Genomic DNA, 15,874 nt, shown 5'->3' with positions numbered 1-15,874 from the left:
AAATGGAGCTGTCCTGGAGAATGAGGGCCGTTCACACGACCCTGAGGGCACGTGACCGACCCGTTACAACCACGTGGCTTGAAGGGACCTTGGAGCTGATGGCTCCCCTGAGCTGACGTACCTGGTCAGCTTTGTTCCCCGTGGCTACGCGCGCCCAATGCGCACAGTGACTGGGACCCTGGGTGCTGTGTCTGGCCATCGCGACATCACCGCTGTGCTGTCACGTGCCAGGGTGCTTGTCTTGCAAGCTTCCTGAGAGACGACCGAACTGGGTGCTTGCTGAAGCCTACGGTGGCTCTCGGGTTTCACTGCCAGTCCAAGGTTAAGACCACGACTGCCAGCAGAGCACACTGGGCGCTGCACACACACGTTGTTTTATCCAATTCTCACAATCTCCCGACGTAATCGAAAGTCATCGCCATCCCCACTTTGCAGGTAAGTATTTTGAGTAGGAAGGCAAAACCATCACGTCTTGCCAGCAAATATGTTAACACAGAGAAAAGTCTGCCTCCTTAAAAATTAAACGAGATAAGACTTCAGATTTATTTTTTTAACTAATAAAAATATTGTACAAGAGGATAAACAAAATAACGACGAAGTATCGATTTGGAGTCTACGGGCAAAATCACCCACTCGAAGAGAGATAGACCATATGCGCATAATTATAGATTCACGGTTATGAGACCCTCAACAAAAAGATGTATATTTTACACATGACGCATTCGCTTCCTTAAAAGTGAACCGAGGCAAATATGTTGCATGGAAATTGCAAAGTTCGGTGCTCGACAATGTCCTGTACACTCACTTCCCCCGGCATCTTATGCGCCTCGCTGCTTGGGCTGCCTCTCTCGGCTCAACTGCCCATGTCAACATAACTCCTGTTCCGGGGCGCACTGCACGTTTCAAGGAGGAAGGATAACTAACTATTTCCATAATGACTTTTTTTTTTCCCCCAACGAAAACATCGCTGGAAAAAAAATCTTCTGCCTCTATGCGTGTATGCACCGCAGTCAGGTATTTATTTTACTGTTCCTGTCCTTAAAGCCTGACTCGGTTTCTCCGTGACCGCCTTCAGGTACAGATGCCAGAGCATCTACTGCTCTTCCCACCCGCCCACCTCTGACGTGGCTCAGCGGTAAAGTGTGCGTGGAACTCTCTCGCTGGTGCAGGCACAGAAGGTGACCCAGATTACACGACGCCCGTGCCAAGTGCGCTTGTTCAACAGCAGCTGCTCTAGGCTTTGCCTTATTGATATTCAGATTCAACAGACACAGATCACATGGCCCCCTTGACAAGCACGCACTCTGCCTGTCTTCATTGTCAATGTGTTCAGTAGCCACCGTCCTTCATAAACCCAGAACTGGGGCCAAGAAGTCTCTGATTATCAGTGCTGCCGTACATCTGACAAGATCATCCCAGAAACATTACCTTTCTTTTTATTTGGGGGACTTTGTGGAATACAATATCTTCATTTATAAAATAGTAGCACGTACAGTAGAAAGGGAGCCCGTTTCTCTCTGGCAAAAGAGGAGCTTTGAACCATTATCCTTAGGGGAAAAGTAAGATGATCCCCTTGATTCTGAGAGCAAACATTGGAATACAAAGTTCTTTAAAAGTGAAGATGCATACACAGTATCAGGAATAAAATGCATTAAAGCTTACGATAATCTTCCTTTTAAAGTATATCGGTTATAAGTTGCCAAATCGATTTCGTAAGAGTATAAATATAACAAAATACCTTAGTTTCTATGCGGCCATTTCGACCTCCTGCTCACCGCTCTCAGGGCTAAGAAATAACTTCTATATCTACAGACTGATTGGAAATCACAGAATCGGAAAACTATTCACTCCAACTGTTTAACACGGGACACTTGCTCGTGCCAAATTTGTTTCTTGTTTAAGCATTCTACTCCACAGGATATGCCACGCTTATCCGCTATCTGCGAGAAATACTTAGGAGCCAGGAAAAGTACCCAAAGTTCAATAAACGGGAGAGGCTTACTTTCCGTGCAGATGAGGAGTAAGAAGCTGAGGTAGAAAGTGAGAAGGTGGTCAGTCTCCTTAGACACCATGGTCTCATTGAGAGGACGTGCGCGATGGTCGCCGGTGGTCTCGTCCCCGTCCCGCTCCTGGGCCCTGTCTACCTCAGAAAGGAGTGGGGGAGAGGGTGTCTCGAGTCCCCAGGTGCCACCTCTGCCCCTTACGGCACCTTCAGAGAAAACGCAGAGACTTAGATTGAAAAAGCACTTGTGCTTCTTAGCATCTCACTCACACGGGAGGATGGGGCGATTTTTCAAACCTGGTGCAGATTTGTTTCTCGCTGGACTGGAGTCATTCCCTCTGAGGTCTGTTCCACAATTTCTTCTAGGAACAATGCCTCCTCAGAAAGACCTACGTTAGGCTCGTGTCTTCCATCAACTCTAATACAGTCTCGGCTCACAACTATGATGATCCAGCAACTGTGAAAAGTATGCCCCGGCCGCCTTGCACTAATGGTCATCTTCGGAACACAATTCACGGACTGCATAGATTTCTCTGTGCTCTCCTGACTCAGCCAGATTTCTATTGTTGATAGAACGGACGAGTTCTGACGGTTACGCAGAAGCAGTTTTCTTCCATACGCTCAGAGCCCGTTTTATGCCCTGTTCGTGACATTTATGTCCTCTGAGATTTCCTGAATTTTTGTTTTACCGTAAATGTTGAATGCAAACGTGTTGGCTTATTTTTTTACATAGACTTATCACACACACTACAGTGTTTTCCTTCAGATTTAATTGTTCAGGTCCTCAAGATCATCTTTTTCTTGGATACTTCGTGGAAACGTCTACGAGTTAAAATTGGAATGCATTCCTTTCTGACTGGAGTGATTACTAGTTCGTGGCCTTTATCCGCTGTTGAAACCGGTCGTTTGTCACAATTTTTACGTGACGGATTTTATGACAAGCTCGGTAGCTCTGTCCACTACTTACATATTTTGAAATCTTTATATTTGTTGTACCTGATTCTAAACGGGGAACAAGATTTTGATAGTTAGCTTCATATTTTCTACTAATGTCAATCTCTCTCCTAGTCCCGGGGGATTTCCATGCCGTGGTGAAGTTTATCCACTTAAAATTATTTATTTCTTATGGAGTTTACGACGGTTATTATTTTTAAAGATTTCCCCCTATGATGGAAATGATTTAATGTGGGCAATTTAACAATTAGAGCATACTAAGTCAGGTGACAGGGGCACTTTTCACATTTTACTCTAATCCCTGCATTTTACAGTTGAAGGATTGAGACGCACAGCAATGACCCCGTCTGCCCGGAGTCAGAGCGAGTTCGTGTCACTATTGGGACTGGAACCTCCCCTCGTTGATTTCTAGAACGTTATTCCTTCAACGAACCCTTCAGATTTATTTTCCATATGTAATCTTACATATCCGTTTACGCTTTTTGCAATAACCCCACTCCGGGAAGTCTACATCCTGGACCGATCTAATCTCACACTTGTTTTTATATAAAAGCCCCCAGGGAGATGTGAGTAGGCAGAGCACAGAGGATTTTAAGGGTGGCGAAAGTACTCTGTATGTTATTAGAATGATGGACATGTCACTGCGCTTTCGTTCACACCCGCAGGACACACGACACCAAGAGCGAGCCCTCCAGTAAACTACGGACCTCAGGTGATTATGAGGTGTCGCTGTAGTGTCATCCTTGGTGAAAATGGACCATTCTGGTAAGTGATGCTGGTGATGCTGGGGAGGCTATGCACGTGTTGGAGGTGTGGGGGGCGGGGGGACATGAGAAATCTCTGTATCTTTCTCTTGATTTTGAAATATGCCTAAAACTGCTGTTTTTTTAAAAAATTCTTTAATATATATATATATATATAAAAATCTCGACCATGGACCTCAAGTCTAAGAGAATGACAATATATAAAGCCAGTCGATAGATTGGAGGCGGGATAACTAGCTAAAGGCATAGACTCTGATGGCATCAGAAAACTTTCTGCGAAGCGTGTTTAGTTAGGAATGTCTCAAAGAGACCGATAAACTTAGAGTTCCGCAAAAAAAAAGTTATCGGAAGATAATAAACGTTTGGGAAAACATGCTATGCAAAGAATGCTTGAAGGAACTGTATATGCTGATCTTGAATATGGGGAAATGAAGAGGCTATAACCACTAAACAAACGAGCGAGTAGCTATCACGTGTCAGACTTGGGGCCATTCGGGAAACCTTTACGAAAGATGTAATAGTTAAGCTACATTTTAAACGTGAGTACGAGTACGACAAAGAAACACGGGAGAGTGGTCTGCGCGAGTATTTCAGGAGCACGTGTGGGACGAGAGACGTAGGGGGTTGGGCGGACCAGGCAGCCGCAAAAATTCTGATATCGCAGAAACTCTAGCGCGAACGGAAGGCATCGGCTCCTAAGACTCGGCAAACCACAGAATCGAGGTAGGTTAACTCTCGGTATGAAGGAAGGAAACCATTCGTAATCAGACCTACATTTAGGAAGATAAGTCTCGCATTGAGACAGCAGCGATTAGGAAAAGGCAGGTGAGGAGCCTGGTAACCAGAGACGAGGGTGTCGCCCTAAGTCCTCGGAGGGGTGGCGAGGACCTGAGCTGAAGCAGAGGCAGCGTGGGTGCTAAAGAAGACTCAGAATCCAAGGAGACCAGGTAGATCCACGGGGCCTCTGTAGAGACTAAGGCGGCTGGAAAGCTGTCCTTTTTAGCAGCGTGGGCACTTGGGTTATTCATCATGCTCCTCGGGGACATGAAAACTACAGACGGGGCTTCCAGGTGAGGAGCAGCCAGCGCTCTGCCCTTCCACTCCACCCCGCTGAGATAGGTATGTATCTGAACAAAACAGAACTTCTGTAAAAATACAGAGGCTTCCGGCCTTGCAAACTGGGATATTGAGTGAAGACAGTAGAGTCAAAGAGATGTAGAGTTATTTTGAGTTTAAATGTTAGGCAATGTGAAAAATGTGAAAGAATGTGATAATATCAAATGTATTGTCATATACATAAAAATCTTTTGCCGTGACAAGCATACGTACGCGCACACACACACACACACACACGCACACATATACATCTATAGGGTATGGATCGATGTAAATAGAATACAGGACAGAGAACATGTTTCTGTGAGCTTTCCTGGGAGGTTGGCTGGTACCATAGCAGTGTGACATAAGGTGTCGTGCCGGGAGCCAGGAGGTTCCATGCCGGCCCCCTGAGAACAGAAATTCAGCTAGCGGTTGTGCTATGAGGCACTGGGCCGAGTCACAGTGGACAGAATTTTGACATGATGCACGTGGGGATTCAGGGCTCCAGGCCCGCGTATTGTGCTCAAGACAGGGACTCGGGCCCAGAAGGGGAAAGAGAAACACATCTGCAAGCCCAGGCAGGAGCTCAAATGTGTCGAAAAAAGCTTGATAGGAATTAGGGAGAAAGATCAAGCTTGATAAACATGTGAGAGAACATTCCACGGGCAGCGAGGCTAATTCTGGTTCCCAGCATACAGTGCTCTGGCAAAAATGTCATCGGCTCTGTCAGGCTGAGTCTACAGCTTGAAGTTCCCTAGTGACCACAGTCAGGCGAGCAGAACAAAGCAACTGACTTACAGGTTAGAATCCTGGCTTCTCCCCCAACGGGCATACGTGCCAGTCATTGAGATGCATTAGATTGTGAGCTCCGTCTAATCGCCAACGCTCAGTTCCAACCAGGATGTGAACCACTGGAAGCTATCGACTCTTCATAAACATTTTCTTGGCTAGATTCACATCTATGAACTCAAGAGTTCTTAGATTATAGGTAACAGGTAATCTTAAAAAAAAAAAAAAAGAATTTATTGGCAGAATACTTAATGCCTCATAAAATACATGAGAACTCAGAACGGGTCTGATAGAACGGGACTGTGCAGAGTCAAGACAGGCAGAATCACGTAATTTCCTCAGGATAAGGCCCTAAGATGAATGACTTCTAACCATCGACCCCAGGGAGGGAGACTCTGAGCGGTCTGTCTACGGCGGGGCCCTGCACCCGGATTTACCGTAACGTGCTGCTAAACTACACCCAACGGAAAAGACACAACCCCTCCGAATGACTCGAGGGCACGGCCATCAGATAAGGGGGAAAGATGCAGAAGAAGCACACGCCCATTAGACACATAAAGAGAGAAGTATTAACGCAGACTTCGTGACAAGCTCGAGTATCGATAACAACAAAACCCAGTGAATAAATCGCTGTCCGCTGGGACGTGTGGAAAAAAGTCCCCATAGAGGAAAAGGCCCAGCATAAAATTATCGGATATATTAAAAATGTTTGTGTTAGTAAGTTCTGTGACAGTGTAACTGCGAGATATCGTCTAGAGATGTCGGGAGAACGCAAATATTATACATTTGCGATGTGACATAAAACGGTCCAGCGGTTCCTCAATTTATTGGCATATATGAACTTCTTTTATTCAATCCCTGTGATTGCCTTTAGAAATCATCGTATTTCATTTAAAGATATATAAAGATATCTTCATAAAAACTAATTTACAGAGGTCAGGCGACAGTCCTGGCTCTAGTTCATCTCTGTCCCTGATCAGAAATTAAAACAGATGAGGCCCCTTTGCTCCTTCAAATCCTGTTATGGCCAGCACAGAGAAGAAGAAACCACAACAGAACCTGGGATTCGAGTAGGAGAGAGAAGATGATGAGGAAAAAAATATATATCCCTGTTTACATCATAAATCACTGTGACACTCCCAAGAAAAGAACACGGATGGTTCTGTGTAGTCGTCACCCTCGACATCGGTATGAATTTCTAAACTCGGTCGACTAAAGCCTTCAGCACCCTATAGTATGTTTTCTTATATCTTGCTATAAATAACGACGGCTTAGAATTTTGTGAGCCTCGCTCATGACAAAGGAAGGCAAAGGAGTGCGGAGGGATGCGTGGGCTGCCCCGGGTCTTCGAGGAGCCTGGATGACCATCCACACTGAACGATCAGAGAGTACACGAGCCTGCAGAACGCTTTTTATCCAATACACGTGCTGCAGCTTTCTTCCCATGAATTACGCTCAGATCTATAAATAGATGTGTCTAGCCCCACCGTGGGGGAAGAGAAGCCAGGAGTGAGCCGAGAGGTATGGAGAGAGCTGTGAGGTCCGACTTGGGATCACTCGTTGCCTGAAGCTTGTGCGCCATGAGAGTTTCCACACATTCGCGATGAACTCTGAGACTGTTTCTGTACCTCGGTGCTTACTACTGAAAGGAGCTTCCCAAACCTCAGGTGTAGAATTTTGACCTCACTGGGCTTCCCCAGAAGTGACTGTAGATGCTATCAGCACGAAGAGCTGTGATTTCTTTAAAACCTTGATAGTTTTAGCCAGTGAAACTGTTACCTTAAAAATTCAAACCCACTAAGAAAAACATTCAAAACAAATTTTATAGTCAATTTGTGTTTACCAAGTGATTCTTTGCTTTATAAAAAAATAAGCCTATATATTACTTTCCTCACCCAAATGTTCTGTGTATGATTTTTTTCCCTTCCTTAGAAAACAAATTTTGTGTGAAGGATAGCGGATGTGAGCACTCAAATCGAATTCTTTCCTTTTGGCATCAAAGTCATTTGTGAAGTCCCAAATATATACCAGGTTTTGCGAAAACAGAGACAAATGAGCCCAACCTTACATTAAGAGCACACGTTACAATCGGCGTAGACAACCATGAATATAATGAATCATAATGTAATGAGATAAACGTTTGAAACGTGTCCAACATGCTATGAAAACGGAGTGCAGAGGTGCTTCATTCTGCTTGAAAATTCAGGGACAATTTTCTGGAAGAGATGCCATTTTAAACGGACTTTTTAAGACCAAGGAAAAAAGATGCCAGACACCAAAGTGTGGCGAAGGCGTTCAGGACCCAGGAGAGAGCAGAATGTAAGAGATGTATGTGTGGAATCGGCGAATAATTGGGATTGGCTCGGCCAAGGGATGCGGACACGGAGGAAGCGAAAGGCGTGTCCGAGGGAGCGAAGCGAAGCAGGTGTCTTGGCCTGGAAGGCATCGCTGAGGCTCTGGAGAGTCCGCAGGATCACGAGAAGGACGGGTGTGATCGGATTAGCGGTTTGAACTTCAGAATGGAAATTCCGGCTGTGATATGACGGATAAAGTGGGATCGTCTGGATAACAGGAACTGTGGCCATTTAGGGCCGGGGGTGGGGGTTGGGGGGATGCAAACTGTAGTCTGCAAACCAGCTCTAAACGCCTGCTGGTTTTTATACCATCTGCAAGCTAAGGATGGGTTTTTACATTTGTAAATGGTCGAAAGAAATTTAAATAGACTATTTCGTGACACGCAAAATGTAACCATTCTATGGAATCCGCATTTCTGCGTTCATCGAGTTTTATCCGAGCACGGCCATGTCCGTTCACGCACGTATCAAGTGACCGCTCGGGGTTCCACAGCCTGTGGGGCAGGCCTGTGATGGGACATCTGACGGAGCGTGATCGGAGCACCATTTCTCCAAGGAGAATAACAAAATAGAAAGCAACGTGGCATCTGTGCTTCGATTTCTCAGTAAATACTGGCTGCGATCGTATTTTATGGAAATCATGTTAAACATTGATGTGGAGGTGAGGGCCACCAAGTGGACAGCCAGGAGGACGGGTGAAATCGCTTCACTTGAAAACCTTTCTATCAATGGCGTTCGACCCCAGGAGGCTTTTGCTCATGTCTGGATCTCCTTCTCTCCTTCTCTCAAACATTTCTATATTTGGAATATTTACCACACAATTTGGAGTCGGTTACAATGATCGCCATTCACCTGACACTCATCCCAACCCTGGGCGTTAGTATTGTCCTATCTCACAGACCAGGAGACTGGCGCCCAGGGCAGCTACGTAATTAAAAGGACTCAAAGTCAGATTTGTCTGACTCCAGAGCGTGGGTGCTTCCCACTCAGTTATACTTTGTTTTATATAATTTCCAGTTATCTGTTTTTGCTCAATTTATAACGTGAGCGGTGAGCCCTTTGCAGAGGGGACATGGGCAGAGCTCGCTTTTGCCCTTAACAGGCCCCGAGCATAGTTCTGGGGACTTAATCATTCTTCAGAAAATGCTTTCATATGATGAGGGCGTATTTTGTTGAAAACTGTGACTTTCGTGGAAAGACACATTTATAATTATAATGTGAAAACATTCTTCCAGGCTTAAAACTAATATTAATACGGTAATCTTTTTGGTGTCCCAATATTAAAAAAAATGAAAACATTTCCAAGAGTTTGCAACACTTACAATTACTGCATAGGAGCCGAGTATACTCCTGTGCTTATAGATTTAATCTGGGCGGAAGCACCCGCTCGTGGGCAATTCGATTATTTAAGGTGCAGATTCACGCGATGGTTGTTTTTCCCCTGAGCTGCAAGATTTAAACTGTTTTCCTTTCTCATGCAAACTCCCCCTGAGCATTTTCGCATTTTACAGACCAAACACACTGATTCCGAAGCTGGCTGCTCTCTGGGGAGTCCTTGAAAGCAATGGTGTGTGATACGGTTCTGCTTACTTTTGATGAATTCCTCCGTGAAAAACATGTTTTCTCTGCCTTGCCTGTGGTCGCTGCCACGAGGGAGCAATTCCACCGTCACTGATGAAGGCTGGCTGGGTCGGACCTTGTCAGTGCAAATGAAAGTCTTGTGATTAGTATTCTGTACCTTCTTACTAATGAACCTTCTAATCATGAAATCTGTCTGTACTTATAATCTTCTTCTAACTGCTAAGTGCCCTTGAAAGTTTAGATAAGTGGGAAATAGGCATCTTGCATTGTGCCTTTCAAATTTACTTCTGGACTTGTTATTTTTGACTCTTAGGATTAGGAGTGGTCCACGTTATGACAATGACAGCCTTGGTCATAGGATTCTGACCTGCAAACAGAAGTTACAACTACACAGAAATGTATAATCGGAAGAAGAAAAAAAATTTTGGAAGAAGTCAAGCTTCTCGGGAAACATTTTGACAGAAAATATATGAAGAATATGTATACCAGACTTTGTCAGAAAATGGTTTCATTGGAAAAAAATTGCAAGCGAAAAAGGCTTTGCACTAACAAGAATTAAAGAGCGACTCTGAGGTCAACGTCTAAGAAGTTAGTCGGTATAACCTGAGTCGCTTCTGGCTTAAACGCCAAGGCATATATATTCTTAACTGTGCAGGGATTTATTTGTGATGGCTCCAGCCAATCACACGTTTCATTAAACCTGAGACGTCATCATCATTTTACATATCGCTAAGAAAGAAAAACTGCCATCTATTAAACTGTGACAAGGTATTGATCGTAAGTCACGCCAGAGAGGTTAAAATGTGCAAAAAAGTACTTCTTCGGATTGATGAAATAAAAAATTATTGTTTTTTGTATAAAATATCAGTACCCGTCCTTCCCTCCTCCAGTTTTGGTGGAGGACGTCCTCTGCTCAGCTTTTTTTAATGAAAAGCTCTGTTGATGATGATCCACTCCCTTCTGTGATCCAGCAGATCAATTTCGTAAATATTTCATTTCAGGGTTTGCAAACCATGCAGTCTGTGATGCAGCTACTTCACACACTACCATTGTCTCAAAAAAAAAAAAAAAAAAGCAGCCATAGATCCTTAAAACTTCATTTTTAGACACTGAATTTCAAATTCCACATCAGTCTCAGGTTTCATGAAATTTTCTTCTTCTTTTGCTCTTTTCCAACCCCTTAAAAATCTGAAAATATTCTTGGGACCTTGTCCAGGAAAATGGAGTGGACATACTTTTCCTTGTTCCTTCTGCTAATGACAGTTTTAAAAGCCCTGGACATTATGTGTGAAGCAAATGTAAGGAGACTGGATGACAGAGAGAAGAAAGCGGACTGGCTAATAGGCTCGGGGCTCAAAAAATGACACCATAATAAGCTCTTTGTGTTTGGGGCGTTTTGCTTTGGACTCATACGTCCTAACTTAGAACCGAAGGAGCCAGCAATTCAGAAATTCAGAAATACCAATGGATGCAGGCCAAAAAAAAAAACAACAAACCCTCCAGCAAAAACCTGCTCTCTTTAGCCAAAGGACTGGGGAAAAGGAACCTAACAAGACAAAAAACTTNCCGCCCGTGACCCCGCGCGGCGGCCGCCTATGAAGGTCCGCGTTCCGGAGCCGGCGCACTGCAATGAAGAAGAGGCGAAGGCTTGCTGCAGATCTCGACGAGAAGATCCGTCTGGGCTGTCGCAGGGCGTCGTCGGAGGGCCCCGCGGCGCTGGAGCGCGAGCGAGCCGCCTTCGCGCCGCGCGCAGAGGCGCCGAGCCCCGAAGCGCTGCGCCCCCGCCACGCGCCGCTGCCGCCGGCCCCCGACCAGAGGCGGCTGCTGAGCTCCCTCCAGTACAACAGGAACCTGCTCAAGTACCTGAACGACGACAGGCAGAAGCAGCCGTCCTTCTGCGACCTGCTGATCGTCGTCGAGGGCCGCGAGTTCAGCGCGCACAAAGTGGTGGTGGCCGTGGGCAGCAGCTACTTCCACGCGTGCCTGAGCAAGAACCCCGGCACGGATGTCGTCACCCTGGACCACGTCCCGCACTCCGTGTTCCAGCACCTGCTCGAGTTTCTCTACACGTCGGAGTTCTTCGTGTACAAGTACGAAATCCCGCTGGTTCTAGAGGCCGCCAAGTTTCTGGACATCATCGATGCGGTCAAGCTGCTCAATAACGAGAGCGCGGCGGCGCTGCAGTCCGAGCTGACGGGCGCGGCGCCGCCCGAGGCCGCGGGGGGACTCGTGTCGCGTCACCAGTGCGGGTTCTGCAGCCGGCACTTCTGCTACAAGAAGTCCCTGGAGAACCACCTGGCGAAGACGCACCGGCCGCTCCTGCTGGGGAAGAAACATGGGCTAAAAATGCTGGAGAGAAGTTTTTCCACGCGGAGGTCACAAAGGAATCGCAAGTGCCCGGTCAAGTTCGACGACACCAGCGACGAGGATCAGGCCAGCGGCGACGGCTCGGACAGTTTGAACCAGGAGCATTTCGAGCAGGAGAAGTCGGAGGGCATCGACTCCGAGGACGCGGGCAGCGAGTACAACGCCGAGGAGGACGAGCTGGACGAGTCCTCGGACGCCGCGGAGCAGAGCGACAAGGAGCCGCGCGACGCGGGCGACGAGGCCGAGGCCGGCGACTCGGCGGGGCCCTTCCGCGGCGGCCTGACCCCCGTCGTCCTGCAGAACAGCAGCAAGAAAATCCTGCAGTGTCCCAAGTGTGACAAGACATTTGACCGAATAGGTAAGAAAAGGAAGCCCGTTTTCTGTCTCCAGGGACTTGACTTTTCAGGCGCGGTCCAGGTGGTCATTTAAAACGACACTCCGGAAGTGAGTGTTGAAAAGAATGCTTAACTAGGCTGGACATTTGATTTTCAGTGTTTTAGCCTGTCGGTTTAAATTCGTTGTGATTCACGAATGAATTCAAGTATTAGCTTTTCTCTTTCTCACGTCCCGACAGTAGGTGACAGATAATTAGTTGATGTATTCGTTTCGAAAAACTCCAGCATAGTATGATTATGGATGTAGAGCTTTCATCTACATGCTATTTTAATCTAACAGATAAGTGCTATTTTGGGGTCAAAGAAATTGAATTAGGTTATATTAGATTCAGTTGGATAATTTGTATACTCTTCGCCCTTGAACGTGGTAATGTGAGTTAGAAATAGTTACTTTTCTAGTGTCTGGTACTGTTTACCATCGGGATGTTTCAGATTACAATGGAAATGTTTCAGGTTAGACTACTATGTAGTTGAGAATGAAACTAATTTAACTTTGTAGGTAGAGACTTTAGGAGGTGTTCTTTGATTGTTATAATAATGAATAAATCAACTTTTCTCTTATTAGAAAAGTATGGGTAGGACATGTGGTCTTTCATCTCAAGTTAAAAACATGTCAGCGAGTATATGATTTCAAGAGATCTAATTTTTGCTAGTGAAATGACTTTTGGAGATGTCTTATATATGAACTGCTCTAACGTGAACTTTTAAATTGCAACGATTAAGCTCTTTCCCCATGAATCAAAGTTACGAAATCGTGACATATATCCTGCCACATGTGATGATAAAGGGACCTTTAACTGCAGTTTGACCTTGGAAAATTACTTACTCAGTTCAATGTATCCTCATGTGTGGTTTTTTTTTTTTGAGGCGAGGCAATCTTTGGTTGACCTCACAGATTGCAAGGACCTTGTCAGCTTGCAATCCCTTATTTTCTATTTTTTTTACGCCTACAGCACCTGGTCTTCCTAGGTGGTCTCCCATCCAAGTACTACTAACCAGGCCCGACCCTGCTTAGCTTCCGAGAGCAGACGGGACCAGGCGCGTTCAGGCCAGTGTGGCCGGAGACTCCTCATGTGTACTGTAGTGTCGAGTCACTTGTGGTGTTGGTATAGGTGGAAATCGGTTTTGTGAGGTATTGGAAATCAGTTGCTTTCAAAAATGAGATCGTACCCATGATAGCCTTAACAGAGGTAACCTCCGTTTGCTTTTTGTCGTGCCTCTGAATATTTTTCACTCCAAATCAGAACGCTTTTGACGATCTAGTTTAATAATTTACTACTCCGTTTGCCGGGAGGCTCTGTACAAACATGAATGAGACAACTTTTCTTGAGTATCTCAGTCAGTTGGAGGAGCATCATGTGAAGGCGAACCTCTCAGACGCAGGCTGGGTAAATGCTCGTGCAGAGCCGTCGGCAGCCCTCGGGGTTAAAGAGGACGGCATTTTTTGACTGAGATGCCTGAGAACATTTCATTTTTCCAATAGATTCTGCTTCTTAGACTTGGTATCCTTAGCATATGCTTCCTGGGTTTGCCTTAACTTGACCTAATTTGACTTGAGATGAGTGAGCAAGGGGCCAGCTGACAAATGGCATCACGTAGACCTCAAGCGATGCAGTTGAACATGAGGCCAGCGAGATGCTTTATGAGAGAGGGATTCTGTGTCCAGGTAAGATTGGGAAAGCCATCTACTATAATTCACAATCCTAATAACTGTCCAGTTCTCTAGTAAAGAAACTCGTTAATTTTACTCAGCCTGCCATTCCCTCAAATAATTCTGTCACAGGACACTTTTGGGATACTTCTTTTAATGTGCCAACAAACTAGAGTTCTTTGCACACATTTGGGGAAAGATTGCTCAAACTTAAAGTCCTTTTATACTGAGGAAGGTATTTTGCAACTTTTTAAACCGAGGACAGCCCGGATAACGTGGGAATAAATAGGTCCATTGTAGGCTTATTTCCAGCCCACTTTTCTGAACGTGTTTGACTTTCTACCCTCTTGTTTTCAGCCTGCTGTGGCTTAGCCTCAGTGAGGCTGCATACCTTTCCCCAGTACATAAAGGTGGCGGCTGAGATGTCTTCATACCAGTTAAGAAAGCACGGGGCGTGGGCTGTCTGACTGCCTGCATTTTTGCAGCCAGATCTTGGGCAAGTTAATTAGCCATTCGTGCTTATTTCCCCCCATAGGCAGAGTGGGGAGACGCCAAGGCGATGTTTAATAGCACCTTCTCCCACGGGTTACGGTGAGGATCGCGTGGAATAGTCCCGTGCATCACTTGAGATCTGTGAAATTCAGGCATCCAAGGAGCGCTAGCTGTTCTTATTCGGCCTCGTATAGTTGAGCGTCTCTGATACGCCAGATACGGCTAAACAGATATGAAGCGACATGTTCTCTCTGTCCGCGAGAATCTGAGAATGTAATGAGTACGTGTAAACACACAGTTACATTTGCAATAAAGATGATCTTATCAGGATAAGTACGGAGGACGGACTGGGTCAGGGGAGGGTTCACGGAGCAGGCAGAAGTGAGGCGGGACCTGAAGAAGAGGGAGGGGTTTACGAGGCGGAAGGCCCGGCAGGTGCAGAGACATTGGGGTGTACGTCGTGTTCTGAGATGGCCCCGGGTGGGCGATTTCCAGGGGGGCAAGGAGGCGCCATGAAACGGACAAGAAGCGAGGGCTGGCCGGAAGCCAGAGACCACATTTCCGATGCTTTGCGTGCTGTGCGGAAGGGTGTAGATGTCACCCGGAAAGTGATGGGACCCTGAAGAGGCGCCGACCAAGGAAATGGGAGCCCACCGCAGTTGCGGAAAGGTCACGGAGACGAGGAAAGGACCGGAAGGATGTCGCGGGCCTGGACCAGGAGGAGGAGGTGTCGGGCGGGCCTGCGGGAGGGGGCCGGGCGGGAGAGTCAGCCGCCCTGAACGCGGGCCACGTGGGCGGCGCCGCGTAGAATGAAACCATGTGGAAGGAGAAGACGTGTTTCTTCAATGTCCTCCTCGATCGTTCCTGTCAGGAATGTTCAAGAAAAAACCCCAGTCCAGGGGCCATTTTCCAGGAACCCTCCTCACATCACCCACAGGCCTGCCATAAGATTGAAAATGTCCACCTCGGTGTTTTGGTGATTTATCGTTAGTTAGATTGTGAGCCTTCAAGTTCATTGTCTTACTTTGGGTTAACATCCTTTGCGATACCCCAGGAAATGCCAAATACTAAGTCTTCAGTAAGCTCTTGTTTAATTGAACCGAGGTACCTGACTTGACTTTGGACTCGTAAGAAGCCCGTTGGGCTTCCCTGTCAGCTTCTAACTTCGCTGCCTGGGAGTGGGCTTCTGAGAGAATGGAGAAGCTCTGAGGGTCAGCCAGAACCGCTAGCTCCGCAGTGTGCAGTCAGCCACTGTGGGTCCGTGACTGTGGACCTTCCATCTGTTCCGAAGTATTTAATAGGTGCTTGGAGGGAGGCTCCCTATCCAGTCGTATTTTTTCCTTGGGCCACCAGCTGTCCTTCCCAGCCTGTTCTCAAGCAAACAAACAAGAGTCCCCCGAGCTTCTCCCCTGTACCAAAAACCTAGT

General features: G+C 46.4%; 2 protein-coding genes and 1 pseudogene across 2 annotated transcripts in view; 1 reads left to right on the top strand and 2 right to left on the bottom strand.

Annotated features, from left to right (window-relative positions):
• CRB1 (crumbs cell polarity complex component 1) overlaps window positions 1–2,072 on the bottom strand; it is an 84,803-nt gene extending 82,731 nt beyond the window's left edge. Inside the window, 1 exon segment of the mRNA XM_039883641.1 lies at window positions 2,003–2,072. Within this exon segment, the coding sequence (XP_039739575.1) occupies window positions 2,003–2,072 (70 nt within the window).
• Window positions 2,073–11,116: 9,044 nt separating this feature from the next.
• Window positions 11,117–15,874, top strand: part of ZBTB41 (zinc finger and BTB domain containing 41) — a 33,464-nt gene continuing 28,706 nt past the window's right edge. Inside the window, exon 1 of the mRNA XM_039883639.1 lies at window positions 11,117–12,267. Coding sequence (XP_039739573.1) covers window positions 11,172–12,267 — 1,096 coding nt within the window. The 5' untranslated portion in view covers window positions 11,117–11,171. The remainder of the gene's footprint in view (window positions 12,268–15,874) is intronic.
• LOC120619371 (uncharacterized) lies at window positions 13,249–13,370 on the bottom strand (annotated as a pseudogene).

This window comes from Pteropus medius, unplaced genomic scaffold (genome assembly GCF_902729225.1).
Source record: "Pteropus medius unplaced genomic scaffold, Ma_sr-lr_union100, whole genome shotgun sequence".
Taxonomy (NCBI): domain Eukaryota; kingdom Metazoa; phylum Chordata; class Mammalia; order Chiroptera; family Pteropodidae; genus Pteropus; species Pteropus medius.
Note: the sequence above shows the minus strand (reverse complement) of the source record. Positions and strands in the feature narration are given on the sequence as shown.